This window comes from Physeter macrocephalus, chromosome 20 (genome assembly GCF_002837175.3).
Source record: "Physeter macrocephalus isolate SW-GA chromosome 20, ASM283717v5, whole genome shotgun sequence".
NCBI lineage: Eukaryota > Metazoa > Chordata > Mammalia > Artiodactyla > Physeteridae > Physeter > Physeter macrocephalus.
The window spans coordinates 106246566-106266236 of NC_041233.1; the positions used below are offsets into that span (position 1 = coordinate 106246566).

Here is a 19671-nt window from a genome sequence, read left to right on the forward strand (position 1 = left end):
AAAATACTGTGAATTACGGACAGGATTACAGTTGTATATGAGCATTGCTCTGTTACGTTTTCATGAAAGGATTCCCTTCATTTGGGGGTGAGGTAACTCTGTTCTGCACCAAGAGACCGTATTTGGGGCCCTTGCTCTTGTACACGCTAGAGGAACCCAGAGGTGAAGCATGTGGCTTCTGCCCCTGTGGAGCCCACCGTTTAACATGAGGACAAAAGGCGCACCAAGGAAGAGCTGCGCCGCCTGAGGTTGCTTGGTGAGGGCGGGAGTTGTCCCCGGAACTGGAGGATGAGGAAAAGCTCAACCTTTGGGAGGTGGTGATGAGATCACCAAGAGTGGAAATGGAAGGGCATTGGGGCCGGAGGGTAAACTGGGTGAGAGGGGCTATGGAGGGCGTTCCGGGGAGCTGGGACTCCACGAATCCTTCCTTACGTGAAAGGTGGAGATGACGTCCTCCAGGAGTTCCTGAGAGAAGCTGAGTCTGGTAGCATTGTTTCCATTTAGCTGAGGAAGTGTGAAAGTGGGGATAACAGGGAGTGGACTGAGGCACAGGGAACGGAAGGACGAAAGATGCTGTAACGGGAAAACTGGTGGCACTTGGTCCTGCCTGGCCGTGACATCGCAACAAGCATGTTAGTTAAGTCAAGATTGACTTTAGGTTTCCTACAGGAGTGATTGGGAGAAAGACCAAAGATGAGCCTGGAGCGGGAATTGGTTTTAGAGGAGGCATGCTGAATTCCATTTCAGATTTGTTCAGTTTAAGATCACGGGACATTCAGTTGAATGTGTTTTTATAGTCGTTTAGAGTTAGCGAGATGGAGGATGGGTATGTGAACTTGGCAGCTTCTGTGAATAACTGATAACTGCATTCATCTGAGAGGATAATAACAAGGAGGGAAAGAGAGACAGGTATCCCCCTGGAGAGAAAGAAGGCGGAAGGAAGAGAGCGCAGATGCCAGCACAGTGTAGTTGAGAGCAAAGGGCAGGCAGAGGTGTGACAGAGATAAAAAGCGGACTGAGTGAAACAGACCATTGGGTTCTGTGACTGGCTTGGGGGTGGCGGTCTCAGCGCGGTGATGTGGGTGGACGCCTGATTTCAGGAGGGTAAAGGGTGTGTGTTAACAAGGAGATAGATTTGGCCAGTGACGAAAGTTGGGAGTAAAAAGAAGGAAGAAGAGTGTGGCAGGTGAAGGGAGGGCCGGGTGGGGGACAGGTGACCTGGGAGAGGGCCGGGGAGGCGGAGCGCACCGCAGCCGGCATGAGGTGTGTGCAGCTGGGCAGGCGGAGGGGCAGAGCTGTTCTTGGGGAGATGGATACGAATAATTCGGTTGGGGGGAAAGCGGATTCATTCCAATCCATGGTTTTGGTGACAGTGATTTATGGAAGGAGGATTGTGTGTGTGTGTGCGCGTGTGTATGTATCTTAGAGAAACTAAATGTGTGTGTTTTGCTGTTTTTCAACACTTTTCCTATCACCTTTGGTATTAATAAAATTAGGACACTAGATCATTTGAAATCATCAGTATTGCAAAATATCCTGTTTCATGAGTCATAGTTCACCTAAAATTGAGCTCATATTAAGAAAATAAATTTAACAACGTCTTATCTGTTTGTCTTATGTTTTGATTTACGGCATGGATTTCTAAATAGTTGGAACGGGAAACAACCGTTCACTGTGTTTGAGAATCAGGTCAGATTTGAAGAGAGACGGGGTGGAGCAGGGCCGAAGAGAGCCCTGGCCTGAGCATCACTTGCCCCCCTCCCCAGTGGCCTTGGATAACCTTTGTTTTCTCCCGTGACGTGAGGCTCGCTTCTCTCCCAAATGCAGTTACTTGGTGGTGTTTTAAGAGTGATTGCAAACAATGAATTCCTGTATTGGAAATTAGATGTATCAGGCTTGTATTTTAATTTTTAGGTAAAAATGGAGTGTTATGTGTATTTTCTCATAAGAATTTAAATTAAATTAAATATGAAACCAAATCAAAGACAAAGTATTCAGAATTCTGTAGGTTAAATGTCAAGTCAGACTACTTCAGCGTATGGGTCTGTTAACTGTTAATATGAATCCTCTCTGTTTTAAATGTTTTGTAAGAAAAAGAGTTTTGAAAGCGCCTTGGATTTTAGTTTTAGTCATTTCCCATGTGTTCTGTGACCAAAGTTAAATGATTTCTGTTACTCCCTTGGCAGTCATGTTACCTGTTAATGTTTTGTGTTAACAGTATTGTTTAAAATCTTTGTAGACTTTATATTCCGACACGATTCCAGAAGATGCCTTTCCTGGGAAATTGATCATGCAGGTCTCTGCTACAGATGCAGATATCCGTTCCAATGCCGAAATTACTTACACATTATTTGGTCCAGGTGCAGAAAAATTCAAACTAAATCCAGACACAGGTAAAGGTAGAGTTTGGGGCAAAACTAATTGTGTTCCAGCAAAGTCACACGTGGGTGGTTTTGGATCACACGGAAAATTTGAAATGACAGTTTGTTCTTGTAAAATTTACTCTCCTGCTACAAAAATGGCATCTTTTAGAAATGTAAACAGCAATTCAATGTGTAAAATTTGGGGTGAGATAAAAGATTAACAGCAACAATCACCTGCTTGAACTGAGGATTTAAAATTTATGTGGTTTTTTTTGTTTGTTTTTTGTTTGTTTTTTTTTTTTGTTTTTTTTTTTGTGGTATGCGGGCCTCCCAGCCGCTCCGCGGCATGTGGGATCCTCCCAGACCGGGTCGCGAACCCGGTTCCCCTGCATCGGCAGGCGGACTCGCAACCAGTGCGCCACCAGGGAAGCCCCTAAAATTTATGTTTTTTATATCACCTTTTTTAAAAAAAACTCAGAAGTTAAAGTATATCTCAAACTTTCTGCTTTATCCATTTTACCTACAGTTTTTTTTTGAATTTGTGACCATAAATTTATAATTTAGCATATTCATTAAAATGATGAGTGGTATTTTACTTTAAACCTCTAGGATTTTCTCTTTCAATTTGTATTTTGTTAAAATTGGGGGTCAAGTAACAGTTTTCTATTAAGCTCCCCCAAATTAATTATAAACATGTGAATCTAATTTTTGAGTCAATTTAAAAATATTTTCAATTTGGTAAATTGGCAGCTATTTTGCTTTTTGGCATTGTATATAATGCGAGAGGTCCTGACCTGGAGATCTTTATGGCTTAAAGCTAGCACCTGGCAGGGTTTGAAAACTTCCAGATCTGAGGGCTCCCACAGCTGTTGACTTTGTCACTAATAAAATTGTTCTCCAAAGGAAGGCTTTTATTCAGATTTTATAAATGTAAGAGAAAAGGGAAAGAAAGATGTGCTCTTGGAGTCACATCTTAAATTTCAAGTGAGCCCATTTATTTTTGTTTTTAGGTGAACTGAAAACATTAGCCCCCCTTGATCGTGAGGACCAGGCAACATATAATCTTCTGGTCAAGGCCACGGACGGAGGGGGAAGGTTCTGTCAAGCTGATATTGTGCTCACGTTAGAGGATGTGAATGATAATGCCCCCGAATTCTCTGCTGATCCTTACACCATCACCGTGTTTGAAAACACAGAGCCTGGCACGCTCCTGACAAGGGTACAGGCCACGGATGTGGATGCAGGTATCGCCCAAATGATGCTTTTGCCTTCAAACTATGCACTGTGACCTGAGGAGGAGCCTGTTTTAGAGCGCTCTTCCACATTCAGCCCGTTTGGTGTACCCTACCTCATGCATGTTGAATAACTCACCATAGTCATGCTGCCATTAAAAATCGTGTTAGCCTTAAAAATGGCTTGAAGGCTTCAGAATAATGAACTCATTTTTAATGAATATTTGAAGTCTCAAAATTGTGCCCAGTGAACTTACTGTTGTAAAGTATCTGTGGTACCCCTAAAATTCTGCTTAGTGATGAGATAAACTGATCTTTATGTCCCATTGAATTAATTAGTGAAGTGTTATTTTTTGTGAATAAAGCATTAGTGACAGAGATTTAGTATCATAGGAACATAACAGAAGCAAACGATATATTGTTATAGTTTTACAGACCTTTCCAATTTTTTATGGAGAAAATAAGACTCTAAGATATATATATTCATAGCATTTTGATAGCAGAGAGTAAAAATAACTTCTTCAGTCATTCTAACACTGAAGAATCAGAAAAATACCAAAAATGTTACTTTTCAAATAAATCGTTGTTACTGAAGCTAAATAACAAATAGGCTTTATTTTTAAAGATCTGCTGGCTGTTAGAGCGTAAGTTCCTATATATCATAGTCTGAAAAAGCCAGATGACTACGAAATTATATTTGTTTTAACTCAGCAAATTGCTCATTTTAAAGTTTACATTTTTAAGGTCATAGTCATAAGAATTTTAAAATAATGTATATTGGCATTTTCCCTTTTTCATATGTATGCTGGATTTTTAAAAAAATAATTTGTTTACGTTTCTTGAAATAAAACATTCTGACTTGATGTCATGTCTTGACAGGACTGAATCGGAAGGTATCCTACTCACTGATTAACTCTGCTGATGGACAGTTCTCCATTAATGAATTATCTGGAATCATTCAGTTAGAAAAGCCTTTGGATAGAGAACTGCAGGCAGTATACACTCTAACTTTGAAAGCTGTAGATCATGGTTTGCCAAGAAGGTTGACAGCTACCGGCACTGTTGTTGTATCTGTTTTGGATATAAATGACAACCCACCCGTGTTTGAATACCGTGAATATGGTGCCACAGTGTCTGAGGATGTTCTCATTGGAACAGAAGTGCTTCAAGTGTATGCAGCAAGTAGGGACATTGAAGCAAATGCAGAAATCACCTACTCGATAATAAGTGGAAACGAACATGGGAAATTCAGCATAGATTCTAAAACAGGTAACCTACCATGCAAACGAGAGGAAGCCCTTTATTCTGCCAAAAAAGGCTAGATTGCTCAGCACTTTACCTGGTACAAAAACAGGCCATACATTGTCAGTAGATACTCTAAAAGAGAAGACTCAAGTTTTCTTTGTGTTGTTATCGTAAGTGGGATTCAGAGTGGTTTAGAAGACTTTAAACTATAGTTCTACATAATAAAATACATTTCTGGCTTATCCATTATAACTATAAGCAAATTAACTTTAAATAGAAAATTAAAACATCATACTCTAGTAATTTAGTAAAGATATAAGATGTCGTAAATCAGTAAAGAATTGAAGATGGTAGAAGATTTTGCGGAATGGCTCCTTTTTATGGCCCACGTGGATCTCATGTGAAGTAGCTTCCCAGGTGAAACAGCAGTTTCGACCTCTTTGATCTTTGTTTCAATAGGGGACATCTGATAATTCATTAAATTGATCTCTTCATTACGCTAGTTATAGACAACCGTTGAAGTACTTGGACTGAGTCACTTACTGAGTGACTGCCAACAGGTCAGGAGTCAATTGGTGCTATTGACTCTGGCTGCATAAATACTTTTTGTAGTCTTGTTAATCTGTCATCTAAAATAGCTGTAAGTAATTTGCTCTGGAAAAAATTGCTCTATTCCAACTGTATTTAATTGTGTGTGACTTTCAGATGAAGGGTAGGTGTGTGATGATGCTGTTTTAAAATGTATTTTTAGCACATAGCATAAAATCGTTATTTTTAGGGCTCTTTATGTAGGGTAGACTATAAGGAAGTTAAAAGGAAAGACATTAAAGGAATTATTAAATCAAAAAAGGATTTTTAAAAAATGACAGGATATAAATAGTTATTCTGGAGATTTTTTTAAAGGATGTACATTTCTGTAAAAGAAAGAGTATGAGAAGGAAGAGGAAACGAAAAGCTAAAGAACAGAATTTTTGTGTTTTCTATTTCATTAAAGTCTGTAGTAAACTATCATTAAAAAGAGATAAGAAATGTTATCATTTTTATAGCAGGGGGACGTAAGGAGTACTGACTAGGAAAGCAATTCACGTATCACAAAGAGTATCAGGAAAGTAATTAAGAGAAATAAATAAGGTTCCAAGGATGGGCAAATTCATGTTTTAATTGTTGAATTAAGAAATTAGAAACCATACACAGATGGCAAGTAAACTATTGAACTGAAAATTTTAGTCATAGGAGGAGAATGTGGTGGCATTTTAAAGCACTGGAAGTAATTTTGATTTTCTGTTCAGGGGCCATATTTATCATAGAGAATCTGGACTATGAAAGCTCTCATGAGTATTACCTGACTGTAGAAGCCACTGATGGGGGCACACCTTCATTGAGTGACGTTGCAACTGTGAACATCAATGTAACAGACATCAATGACAATACCCCAGTGTTCAGCCAAGACACCTACACGGCAGTGATCAGTGAAGATGCTGTTCTTGAACAGTCTGTCATTACGGTGCGTATCTTTACCCCTGCAGTCTTCCTCTGGGTCTTTGCAAGAATTTTTAGTGAGATTGATCCAGTTTTTGTAGTGGCCTTACTTGAAAACATTGATAATTTGAAGATAGGGAAATGTCTTTTGCTAGCCTGTTTAGTTACTGACTCTATTATGAATGATTGCCTTAACACAACTAGCTGTTGATATCAGAAATTTGCTTAGTAGACTTCTGTCCCTCCCTCATCTGTCTCCTAAACCAGAGTGTGATATTTTCTAGGTTATGGCAGATGATGCCGATGGACCTTCAAACAGCCACATCCACTATTCAATTATAGACGGCAATCAGGGAAGTCCATTTACAATCGACCCTGCCAGGGGAGAAGTGAAAGTGACCAAACTTCTAGACCGGGAAACAGTAAGTGGAAAAATCTGACGTAGATTGTTTACAGATTATCACATCAGTAGGTGGAAGTGCCTTGTATTCACCTCTGCCGACATTTTGGGAAGTGTTAAAAGGGTAGAACCAGCCTTGTTCTCAGTAAGTGACAAGCAAGATATAAATACTTGAAAAGCAGTTGTAGTATGAAGATCTCCAGAATATGTGATGTGTTTCATACTAATGTGAAGTTTGGGTAATAAGAGCTTGTATTCAGGACCAAGTTCCTTTTGGCACCAGTGTTTTGAGATGCTTCATGGAGCTAGAAGCTGGGTTTTAAGTAATAGCAGAGATTCAGGAAACCATAGTGTTGAGAGGAGGGAATTCCCTGTGAGGAACCGGGGGAACAAGGATGGAGGAAGGAAGACGTGGGGTGTATTTAGGGGACTCTGTTCAGTTGTGTTGGAGGAGAGTGATCGTACTAACAGGTGAGGGAGGAAAGGTAGATGAAGAGTTTTAGGGACGGATGACAGGCCACAGACAAAGCCAGGATCGTAGGTTCAGGCTGGCCCTGCAGGCACTAGGTGGTTACCGATGCTGTGAGCCCAGGTGTAACGGCACAGGAGATGGTTTCTGAAGACCAGTCCTACAGCAGGTGTAAGTGTTATCCGGAGTGGGAGGAACAGTGACAGTTAATCAGTTATGAAACAGTAAGAGCCCAGATTGGGAAAGTAGCAATGACGAGTGAATGACAAGACAAATGCAGAAACTTTGTAGGGGAAAAATTAGGGTCCACAGAGCTCAGCTGTGGCCCTCTAGAGAAAGCAGAGGTGGCAGATGACTCGATGTGTTTCAGTCTTGCTGTGACTGGGTAGTGCCATTAAAGACAAGTAGGAGGTCACAGGGCGTAAACTCAGCACTGGGAGAGGTGCTTGAATGTGGTTTTCAATATGCTGATTTGTAGAGGGAAGTGGCGTATTCAAGTAAAATTATTCAGCCAGTATTTAGAGATTTTAGTCAAACTTAAGAGACTTGAAAGCTGGAAATACAGATATGGCACATGGCTCTGAAGATGATTATGGAAGTGATCTGAGGTATTGAGATAAAAGTGAGTGAACAAGGAGAGAGGCAAGCCCTCTCTCCCTTTATCCATCCGTCCATCCATCCATCCATCCACTTAGTCATCTGCTCTCACAGACAGGAGGGGAGCTGCCTCAGAGGTAGTGAAGTGAAGGAGAAGTGAAAGAGCCTTGGTTTGGGGAATTGGAAGGGCATTGATGATAATAAAGACTGTAATTTCAGAAGAATAGTGGGTAAATCCAAGATTGGAGGAATTTGGGGAGAGAGTGCTGAGATATTTCATCAAAGTCCATTCTTCCTTTTCTGACCTGTTATTTTTGAGTGGGGACTTCCCGAGAGTTTAGGAAGCAAGACTGTTATGCTTAGGATTGCAGTACTCCTGGGCAGAACAAAACGTAGTATTTTTGACTGAAACACTTCTCATATCCTTTAGTCTACTCGTGTCCATCATGAGATAGCAAAAGAGAATCTCCCAAGCTACGTCGCCCACTTTTTGTTGGAGCGTCTTTCAGGACTGACATTCTGCAGCACGTCCTCTGGGGGTTAGCCAGCTTCCTGGCCTCTTCACTGCTCATTCTGGAAGAGAGAGCTTAAAAGAAACTGTCCTGGAAGAGAGGCCACCTCACTTAATTCACCTTCTTTTGTAGAAAGTCCCGAAGAGAGGATCTTGGGAGATGTAGACAGTTGACTGCAATCCAAGAGTGACATGGATGGGGAGGGTGGGCCGAGTGTTGAGAGTGAGTGAGCCCTCGAGGGCGGGAGGCGGCTTGCTGTCTGTCTGCTTCTGGCTCAGAGTCACACTGGGGCCGGAGGGAAGGTTGCCTTCCCCGCCACTAGTAAAGCAACAGCCTTCGATATATGTGATGTTTTCTCTCATCATTTGTATTACTTTTCTGTCTTAATTTCTGTTAACAGATCTGCAGGTTTTCAAGGTTAGAACAGTTTAACGGAACAAGTACGTTTCTGAGAAGCATTGGAGATTCTCATCCCTGTTAGTAACTTTTTCTGTTGAGCAGATACATTACATTTTACAGATCAGTTGTTTGTAAGCTAGGGAATTGCCCGCCTGCAGGACACGGGGAATGGCAGGCCCTCAGATCCGCCCCTCCAGTAATCAGAAGTATGCTTCAGGTTGAACCCTGCGCTTGGGCCTCGTGGAAATGGACATGATTCTCTTTATCTTTTCCCCAAAAAGATTTCAGGTTACACGCTCACCGTGCAGGCCTCGGACAACGGCAGTCCACCCAGAGTCACCACGACCACTGTGAACATAGACGTGTCTGATGTCAACGACAACGCTCCCATCTTCTCCAGGGGAAACTACAGCCTGATCATCCAGGTGATCCTGGGCCCAAGCCTCACTGAACGCACCCCTGTTGAAATAAGCTCTTTTGTTGGCCTCAGTGGTTCGTTTGAAATATCTTTCTTTTCCAAAGACTATTTTTGAGAAAAATGGGAACAGTGACATTACAGGAGTCTCCATCGATTCTAAAAGATGAGCATTTCCAAGATGCTGTCATCTCTTCTTGTGCTTTGATTTTTAAGATATTCTCGCTAGCTTGATTGATTGTAAACCTGACCTTCTGCCCTTGCGTTTCCTCCTCGCCCCGTACCCTCCCTCCTCCCTCCCACTCCTCCTCCAAACACCTCCCCTCCCTCACCCCTCCTGGCACCCCTCCCTCACTCCCCCCACACCTTTCTTCTCCCATGCCCCCTCCCCTCCAGCCCCCTCCTTTCCCACCCTCTTCTTCCTCCCCTCCTTCCCATCACCACCACCCCTCCTCTCTCCTTCCAAATGGAGCAGCAGTGTCTCTGTTTTCTGTAAATTTCATATTATAGAAAACTGGCATATGAGACAGGGTTTTGTTGAAAGTTGTGTGGTTCTCTTACTCTTGCAGGAAAATAAGCCCGTGGGGTTCAGCGTGCTGCAGCTGGCAGTAACAGACAGGGACTCCTCCCACAATGGCCCTCCCTTCTTCTTCAGCATCGTGAGTGGAAACAAGGAGGGGGCATTTGAAGTCAACCAGCAGGGAGCCCTCCTGACGGCAGCTGCCATAAATAGGAAAGTGAAAGATCATTACTTACTGCACATTAAGGTATTAAAGTCTTTCTTTATGATTTTGTTGTGGACTCATGGAGAAGAGCTGCTTTGGTGGTTGTCTTGTCCTGTGTAAACAGCTTACATTGCATGAGAAGACGAAACTGAATTAGAATTACAGTCTTTTTCTGGTTTTTTTGGTCAGACCTTCATTTTTATCCCATGGCACTTCGTGGGGGCTTATTTATTCATTTGGTTACTTTGTCACAGACGTTGGTAGAGCTAAATTTCAACGTAAATTAGTGAAAGGGCTAGAAAAAAGTATTTATCCTGTCCCTTGATAATACTTCTCATGTGGAGAACTAATATCTAACAATTGGTAATATTTTAGAACTTGAACAATGTAAATATATTTTTATTAAGAAGTTGTAAACGACGACACAGACGAAGGCGATTTTTTTTTTCCCTTTTCTTGTAGGTGGCAGATAACGGAAAGCCTCAGTTGTCATCTTTGACGTACATTGACATTAGAGTCATTGAAGAGAGCATCTATCCTCCTGCAATTTTGCCACTAGAGATTTTCATTACTGCTTTTGGAGAGGAGTACTCAGGTGGCGTCATTGGGAAGATCCACGCGACAGACCAAGACGTGTATGACACGTTAACCTACAGCCTCGATCCCCAAATGGACAGCCTCTTCTCTGTCTCCAGCACGGGGGGCAAGCTGATAGCCCACAAGAAGCTGGACATAGGGCAGTACCTCCTCAACGTCAGTGTAACGGACGGGAAATTTACCACCGCGGCTGACGTCTCGGTGCACATCAGACAAGTGACGCAGGAGATGTTGAACCAGACCGTGGCCGTCCGCTTTGCCAACCTCACCCCGGAAGAGTTCGTTGGTGACTATTGGCGCAACTTCCAGCGAGCTTTGCGGAACATCCTGGGCGTGAGGAGGAGCGACATTCAGATCGTTAGCTTGCAGCCCTCCGAGCCTCATCCGCATCTGGACATCTTGCTTTTTGTGGAGAAATCAGGTAGCGCCCAGGTCTCAACAAAACAACTTCTGCACAAGATTAATTCCTCCGTGACGGATATTGAGGAGATCAGTGGTGTGAGGATATTGGATGTGTTCCAGAAGCTCTGTGCAGGGCTGGATTGCCCCTGGAGATTCTGTGACGAAAAGGTGTCCGTGGATGAAAGTACGATGTCAACGCATAGCACAGCCAGACTGAGCTTTGTGACCCCGCGCCACCGTAGGACAGCTGTGTGTCTCTGCACAGGTAACGCACATATGCACGTGGAAGTAGGCAGTGCAGGTCATTTCATGTACGACCTGTGAAGGCTGTACGTTAAAGATCGTTTTCTTGAAATTCCTATTAATTAGCTCTCGCCCCTGCCCTTTTTTTTTTTTTTTTTTTAACAAAGGGGGAAAATGCCCACTTGTCCATCATGGATGTGAAGACAGTCCGTGCCCTGAAGGATCTGAATGTGTCACTGATCCCAGAGAGGAGACATACAGCTGCGTCTGTCCAGGTGGCAAGTTTGGCCAGTGCCCAGGTGAGAGGTTCAATAATTAAGAGTACTTTTATTTTAAAAAGTAACTTTCAGAGTTTCTTATTTTCTTCTTTGTTGGAGTTGAAAAGTATTGTAAAGTGTGTTTATTATAACAAGTCAGACATAGAGGTGAATAAAGAATAAACTAGTAGCTTTTCCTTCCTCTTGAACTATTCCTGAGTTACTAGTTTGATTCTCTTCCTCTCTCATCAGAGCTCATATAAACATACAGTCCCATATGTACAGATTTATTGTCCTTTTCCTTTCACATCTTTTTTTTTTTTTTTAAAGAAACTAAGGAGTGATTACATCTAACACAGTCCTCTTTTCCTCTGTTATGAGCATCTTGCCGAGTCCTAATGCTTGTTAATAGTTGTACAGCATTTTGTAGCATGGCTGTACCATCATTTATTCAACATGGTGCTTACGTGTAGAGATTCAGTTTATGTTCTCCTGTGTTACAAGAAGAATCCCTAAACGTGTATCCTTACATATTGGTGCTTTCATTTCTGTACAGCAGATTGTAAAACTGGGACTTACCTGTGTCAAAGGTGAACTACACTTTTAATTTTTAGATATACCATTATGTTAGTTTCCCCAAAGTTGTGCCAGTTCCTGTTTCCTCCAGTCATGTGTGAAGGTCTCATTCCCCATTATTTTGCTAATATTGAAGGTTTTCAATTAAAAAACAAATCCCCCCATCTAATAAGCATGAAATGATATCTAATTATTTTAATTGCCATTTCTCTGGCTACTTGTGAAAGTAGTCTTTTCATTTGTTCATTGCCTATTAGCACTTCCTTTTCTGTGACTGGCCTGTTCCTATTATGTGCTTGATTATCTGGATTATTTGTCTGTTTCTTATCTTTAATGTCTGGAGCTCTGGAGCTCTTTGTGTATTTTGATCAGTAACATCTGCATAGCGCTGTCTGTGTGTTATTGATCTTTTGATTTGTTTAATTTTTATTTTGTCACTTCTGCATAATTTTACAAAACAATTTTCATCTCTGGATTGATATTATTTTCATCATTTTTGTAGCATGGAAATTGTTTTATGTCTTGCTTGAGAAGGTTTCCCAAACCACCTTCAGGCTATGTATTTTCCTAAACTGCTTTCTAATAATTTTATAATGGATATTTCATATTTAGGTCTTTTATTATCTTAGAATTCATTTCTCTGTGATACAGTAGTCTAACTTATTCTCTCCAAATGTAGATCCAGTTATGCTGTGCTGTTTATTAAACAAGTAGACATTTCCCATTGAATTGCATTTTATAATGTTACAATCATAGATCCAAAACTTGAGGGCTTCCCTGGTGGCGCAGTGGTTGAGGGTCCGCCTGCCGATGCAGGGGACACGGGTTCGTGCCCCGGTCCGGGAAGATCCCACATGCCGCGGAGCGGCTGCGCCCGTGAGCCATGGCCGCTGAGCCTGTGCATCCGGAGCCTGTGCTCCGCAGCGGGAGAGGCCACAACAGTGAGAGGCCCGCGTACCACAAAAAAAAAAAAAAACTTGAATTAGGGCGGGAGTGTGGGGACACACTTATAAAAATATTTAAACTTGATTCTGATTTATTTTTTCCTCTTTGTGATTCACAGGGAGTTCATCCGTAACATTTACTGGAAACAGCTTTGTGAAATATCGTCTAATGGAAAATGAAAACAAGTTAGAGATGAAACTGACCATGAGGCTGCGAACATACTCCACTCACGCGGTTGTCATGTACGCTCGTGGGACTGACTACAGCATCTTGGAGGTGAGCGTTTTTGCATGTTTGTACCTCAGATTGTGGGAGAGTTTAAAAATATAAATTCCATTTTATGTTCAGATTGTCCATTTTTTAAAAGAATAAAATAAGCAAAATGAAATGGTTGAGTTATTCATTTAAATGGTTCATTAATACGTACACATAAGTTTTGTAGAATGAAAAGCTCTTTTTGCTCTGCGGTGACATAGACATTTACTTCTGTTTTTTACAAACATTTTTAGATACCTGTGACTGTTACATTCAAACTCTAAGTGATATTACACCTTAGTAATATTATAGGGAGTTTATAGAAAGGTCGTACATAGGCTTGAATTGATAATTAGCTTGCCTACTTTTTTTTTTTTTTTTTTTTTGGTGGTATGCGGGCCTCCCTCTGTTGTGGCCTCTCCCGTTGCGGAGCACAGGGTCCGGACACCACCAGGGAAGCCCCTTGCCTACTTTTTTTTTTTTTTTAGCATGATTCATTTTTGACTTCTGATAAAACCTGATGCCATTTTGGTTGTTGTTCGGTACAGTTAATTATTAGTCACACGACGCCTTTAAGATATGCAGTTGAAATTTGATATCCTTGAAAGGTCCATTTTTATTATCTGTACAATGAACAAACCAGCGTGTGTTCTGTACTACTTAAACGCGAGGGCTTCCTTTCTTCCTTCAGTCACCAAACATGATCCGAAACTGTGCGTGAAGACTCCGTGAGAGTAACGTGAACAGTGATTGTTTCTGTCATAGATCCACAACGGAAGGCTGCAGTACAAATTCGACTGTGGAAGCGGCCCAGGCATCGTCTCTGTCCAGAGCATCCAGGTCAACGATGGGCTGTGGCACGCGGTGTCTCTTGACGTGAATGGAAACTACGCCAGGTTGGTTCTAGACCAGGTCCACACCGCATCAGGCACAGCCCCGGGGACGCTGAAAACCCTCAACCTGGATAGCCATGTGTTTTTTGGTGGCCACATCCGTCAGCAGGGCTCACGGCATGGAAGAAGCCCCCAGATTGGCAGTGGTTTCAGGGGTTGTATGGACTCCATTTATCTGAACGGGCAGGAACTCCCTTTAAATAACAAACCAAGGAGCTACGCACACATTGAAGAATCGGTGGATGTGTCTCCTGGGTGCTTGTTAACAGCTACGGAAGACTGCTCGAGCAGCCCTTGCCAGAACGGAGGCGCCTGCCACCCCTCACCCACTGGAGGTAAGCTTCACAAGCGAGCCTTCTTTAAACGTTACACGCATATGCGCTTGAGGGGAAGTTCCCCTGTATTTCTGCTCTTTTTATTCAATCAGTTTTGTCAGATCCTGCAGCCAGCATGGGATCTGAGTAGCATACATGATGCTCTAGCGGAGCGGGAGTTTTTAATGCATCCCAGCAGCGGCTGGAGGGGACAGTTTCTCTCCCGCTGAGCTGCGGCTGTGCCGCTTCGTGTTTCCAAACACGTCTCATTCTGCATCAGTAGCCACAGGAAACCACAGCTGAGCGTGAACTCCTCTCCGGCCACACGGACACTGACCTGGGGGTTAGAATTGGTTCCACGTAGTTCTTCTTGAGGCCTCCTTTTATCCAATGGCCCAGCAAGGGGAGTGCTAGCCTTGCTCGCTCTAGGTGGGAGTAGAAGTGGTTTTCCAGAAGGCCTTGGACCCCTCGTAAATTATGGTGAACTAGAGCTGGTTATGAGTTCTGTCTTCAGTTCTTTGTGTTTTGGTGATACCAGCAGTAGACAACTTTTTACCCAGAGGGAATGGGAATTTTACTAGGTTTTACAGGTCTTGGAGAGCTAAATCTTCACCTAAACTTAAAAGTAAAAACGAATATACTGAGACTTATTTTTTGAGCTACTGAATGATAGGACTTTTTGTTCCCTTTTGCTGATATAGGTTATTACTGCAAATGCAGTGCCTTGTACATAGGGACCTATTGTGAGGTGGGCGTCAATCCGTGTTCCTCCAACCCCTGCCTGTACGGTGGCACCTGCATTGTGGACAATGGAGACTTCCTTTGTCAATGTAGAGGATTATATACTGGTCAGAGGTATGTAGAGTTTTCTTAGCTTTCATAGTTAATTTTAACATTAGCGTTCCTAATGTAATCATGTGTGTAAAGTACATTCACTTGTTACCGTTTTGCTGTATTTGTTTACAGTAGAAGTATTAGGTTTATGTTTATTTTTTCCTTGTTCTTTAGGTGCCAGCTTAGTCCCTACTGCAAAGATGAACCCTGTAAAAATGGTGGAACATGTTTTGACAGTTTGGATGGTACTGTTTGTCAGTGTGATTCAGGTTTTAGGGGAGAAATGTGTCAGAGTGACATCGATGAATGTGCTAGAAACTTCTGCCATAACAGGGCCCTTTGTGAGAATACACATGGCTCCTATCACTGTAACTGCATCCACGAGTACAGAGAAAGATGAACCCTGTAAAAATGGTGGAACATGTTTTGACAGTTTGGATGGTGCTGTCTGTCAGTGTGACTCAGGTTTTAGGGGAGAAAGGTAACTGGCTTCTTTCAAGATTTGTATTTGCACCTCTCTGTAGTTTCACAGTGATCAGCAGATGCAACGAAACTTCTTTAATTTGGACTATGTTGCTTCAGGATTTGAATTCAGAGCACATAATGGCTCCTTGTATAATTTATCTTTTCATTCTTTAAAATAAAAAAATACTGAGCAAATGAATATAATATTATAATGCTTGAAATAGTATATGCTTTAAATATATAATGCTTCTATACTTTAAAAACATTATTTATGAACAAAGAATGTATGGGTGCTTGCAGGAAGTAACTGTTTGAGGAATGAGTAAGATTGTGTTTTTTAAAGCAGACACCCATGGAGTTGTTACCTATCTATGAGAGTGATGACATTTTTTCATCATTTATGTGGCATCTAAAATCATTTTCCACTCTCTCAGTATCTTCTGTGAGCCTTCCATAATCCTGAGAGGTGATAATTATTTTCCAGGTGAAGAAAATGAGGCACTAAGGTGCCTGTTGTTGACCTTGAAAGAAGTGGCTTTTAGTTCCAGATGTCATTTCACCTAGTTTTTAAACCAAATTGGTGAAGTCTTACTCAGTGCTTGTTACTTGTAAGTGCCTAGTGCTGTACATCTAGAAAAGCCTTCACCATCATATCAGTCTTGTTAGAAGGCTTGAAGCACGACCTGCCTGCAGAGATTCACATAAAGTTTTGCTCTAGTAGTGGTTGTGGTCTTGAACTTTGCCATCAGTCACATGGTTTTCATTTGTGAGTCTACTTTAATTCTAGACAATACTCAATATATTTAACAAAAATGTCTCAGTAATCAAAATTGTAATGCTAGGTGAGTATAGGGGATGTTAAGCAGATACATTTCGTTGAAGGAGGAAGGGTTCGAAGTGGCAGGTGGATCTGCGCAGGTGCAAAATATGCCCATTTGGGAAGGCGAGTGGCTGGGCGGCGGTGGGGAGGGGATTGCATGCGGACGAGTCCGTAAGGGTGAGGGTCTGAGGGAGATTCTCAACAGGGAGAAGCATATAAAAATGGAAGACAGAGTTTTCTAGCCTTTTTACATGCTTTATGAAACTGTCATTTTTCCAAACAGGAACATTTTCTGAGAAATTTAACCTAGTCTCTTGAAATACATTTATCATGCACATTCTAAATTTCTGGATCAGAAGTCAAGACAAACTGCGGTTTAGCCCATGAGTTTGATTTAGTAATCTGTTGAATCCTTAGAAAACTGGCAGTTAAAGATTGACTTGGCATAATGTTTATCTCCCGAATGTACAGGGTGTGGAATCAAATGATTCATTACTCCATGAAAAGTTTTTTGTGTAGTTATTGTTGTCAGTAGTGTATTTTTGGGTGTCATACATTTGGTCCTGTTTTGGGTGGATCTTATTCAGAAGGAATTAGCCGTTAGTCTCTAAGAGTCATAGGCCTGGCACGTTCTGGCTCATGTTGCAAAGGCCTCTCCTCTATCTGGGCTGTCTTGGCAGGTGTCAGAGTGACATTGACGAATGTGCTGGCAACCCCTGCCGAAATGGGGCCCTTTGCGAGAACACACACGGCTCCTACCACTGTAACTGCAGCCGTGAGTACAGAGGAAGACACTGTGAGGACGTCACCCCGAACCAATACGTGTCAACCCCCTGGGACATCGGCCTGGCTGAGGGGATCGGCATCGTGGTTTTCATAACGGGCATCTTTCTACTGGTGCTGCTGTTTATCTTCTGCCGCAAGATGATTAGTCGAAAGAAGAAACACCAGCCCAAACCTGAGGACAAACACTTGGGACCCAGTGCAGCTTTCTTGCAAAGACCGTATTTTGACTCAAAGCTAAATAAGAACATGTACTCCGATGTACCACCCCAGGTGCCTGTCCGTCCTATCTCCTACACTCCAAGCATTCCAAGCGACTCTAGAAACAACCTTGACCGAAACTCCTTCGAAGGATCGGCTATACCCGAGCACCCCGAATTCAGCACCTTTAACCCCGAGTCTGTGCACGGACACCGGAAAGCCGTGGCCGTCTGCAGCGTGGCCCCAAACCTGCCTCCGCCGCCTCCTTCAAACTCTCCTTCTGACAGCGACTCAATCCAGAAGCCGAACTGGGACTTCGACTATGATAGTAAGAACAACTTTCTAAATCTTGGTAAAATGTCACTGAGCAGTGGACAGTGAGATTACAAGTTCTGCCAGAGCTTCTGGTGGTTCAGATCAAACTGTGGAGTCTTTGTTAGTGGTGAATGTGCTCAGACTCTGTAGAGCTTTGGGACGACTGGAAAGCTTTTCCTGATGCCCCAGCCCTGGCTGAGCACTGTGGCTGCAGTGTTATTTTAATTGAGGAATTGAATCTAGTCATGTTCCAGTTAATCTGGAAAGATCATTTTATCTTTGTAATTGATGTGGGTTCTCAACTATAATTTGGAGGGACTTTTATGACAAAAAAATTGGGAGGGCATTTGCGTAATAGGATTTTTTTTCTAACGTGGCCAGAGAAAGTGACGGTATTTAAGTGGCCTGACATATATTTGATGCTTTGAAAAAAGCTATAGGTACCATTTTCAAATAAAATTTTAATTCCCCAGGTTGTCTAATGGTGTCCACAGGCAGGTTTATTGCGAATTTCTATTCTGTGAGTCTGCAAGCTCTATTTGTAGGTTTTTGGTTTTGTTTTTCAGATGTTTCTGGTTTTTTCTTTTGATGTTATTTCACTAAACAAATCCCAGGCAGTCTGTGAGTCACGCTTGCTTTGCGTCAGGATACAGCAGGGAAGAAAACAGAGTCTCTGCCTTCATGGAGTGTAACTGGTTTGTCTGTCATCTCCTTTTAGCTAAAGTAGTGGATCTTGATCCTTGTCTCTCCAAAAAACCACTGGAGGACAAGCCTTCTCAGCCGTACAGTGCCCGGGAAAGCCTGTGTGAAGTGCAGTCCCTGAGCTCCTTCCAGTCGGAGTCGTGTGATGACAACGGTGAGTAAACACACATCTGAAATGCTCTGGTTCCCCTGCTTACTGTCCACAGCCCTGCTCACATGATGCAGCACATCATGTAGACGCACCCGGTGCCCCGGGTTTGGTTTCTCATGGTCTTCACATTTCACTTCGGAGCACAGTTAGACAATGCCTTGGACAGCCTTGCATGAACTTCCAACTAGGGAAAATGTTTAAAATGTTCTTAGTGCTTAGGTATTGGGACTGTAGCAACTGGTCAGTAATAAGGAAGAAAATATAATTAATTGAAAGGTAATGTCTGTCTGATTGGTTAACTTCACTTTGACCTTTCTCCACAACAGTGAAGATTATAGAAGTTATGTGGATTTTTAAAAAACCCTTGTAACAGCTTCCTTGAGCATACCCCACGCACACACACTTACACCCTCACAGCCCTAAGAGGAGAAGCCATAGTCTGAAACATGCAACCTCAGCGGCACCTGCGGTATTACAAGGTTTTATTTGTCTCTTCCCCCAACTTCCCTGTGGCCTCAGCTCCCATTTGGATCAGAGCATACTGACTGAGAGCACAGTCTAAGAGATTGCTAGTAAGTTTGATTATATTTCTAATGAAGAAGGTTTGACGGTGGGATCATTGATGCCAGTTTTGTTTATCTGAGGGTAAATCACATTGATAACCAGCTTTACCATATTAGCACATACCAGTGGAGAAAACTGTCAATATTCAGAAATATAAAAAAGTGAGTTTTTAGTGGAAATTTTTGAATGTCAGAATTAGTAATTTTTTGCATAAAAATGCCATGTGTAAACTGAATTGTTTGTGAATCCAGAGTAAATAGCCCATAATACACTGAAGAGACCTTTCTAAACTAAGGATGGCCATAAGTACGTTCCGTTCATTCCTGAATCACTTTAAGCATGTTATGTATGATAATCAAGGTACACCTGTGTTTATCATCTAGTGATGAAGTATTTGGACATAACTCTGCTTATTAAACCAACAACAAAGTAGAATTCTTTCTTTCATTAGGTTTAATTCTGAAACATTAGAGTTGCTGATTTATGTAATAATTTATATCTTTGTCCTTAAATGCTCT

General features: G+C 42.1%; 1 protein-coding gene across 1 annotated transcript in view; it reads left to right on the top strand.

Moving 5' to 3' along the window:
* The window catches only part of FAT1 (FAT atypical cadherin 1), a 120915-nt gene that overhangs the window by 94931 nt on the left and 6313 nt on the right, over positions 1 to 19671 (top strand). The window contains exons 12-26 of the mRNA XM_055081086.1: positions 2240 to 2393; positions 3374 to 3607; positions 4475 to 4864; positions 6130 to 6344; positions 6604 to 6741; positions 8978 to 9121; positions 9681 to 9878; positions 10299 to 11100; positions 11246 to 11377; positions 12975 to 13132; positions 13877 to 14339; positions 15020 to 15173; positions 15327 to 15437; positions 17118 to 17749; positions 18455 to 18592. Of these exons, the coding sequence (XP_054937061.1) occupies positions 2240 to 2393; positions 3374 to 3607; positions 4475 to 4864; positions 6130 to 6344; positions 6604 to 6741; positions 8978 to 9121; positions 9681 to 9878; positions 10299 to 11100; positions 11246 to 11377; positions 12975 to 13132; positions 13877 to 14339; positions 15020 to 15173; positions 15327 to 15437; positions 17118 to 17749; positions 18455 to 18592 (4063 nt within the window). The remainder of the gene's footprint in view (positions 1 to 2239; positions 2394 to 3373; positions 3608 to 4474; positions 4865 to 6129; positions 6345 to 6603; positions 6742 to 8977; positions 9122 to 9680; positions 9879 to 10298; positions 11101 to 11245; positions 11378 to 12974; positions 13133 to 13876; positions 14340 to 15019; positions 15174 to 15326; positions 15438 to 17117; positions 17750 to 18454; positions 18593 to 19671) is intronic.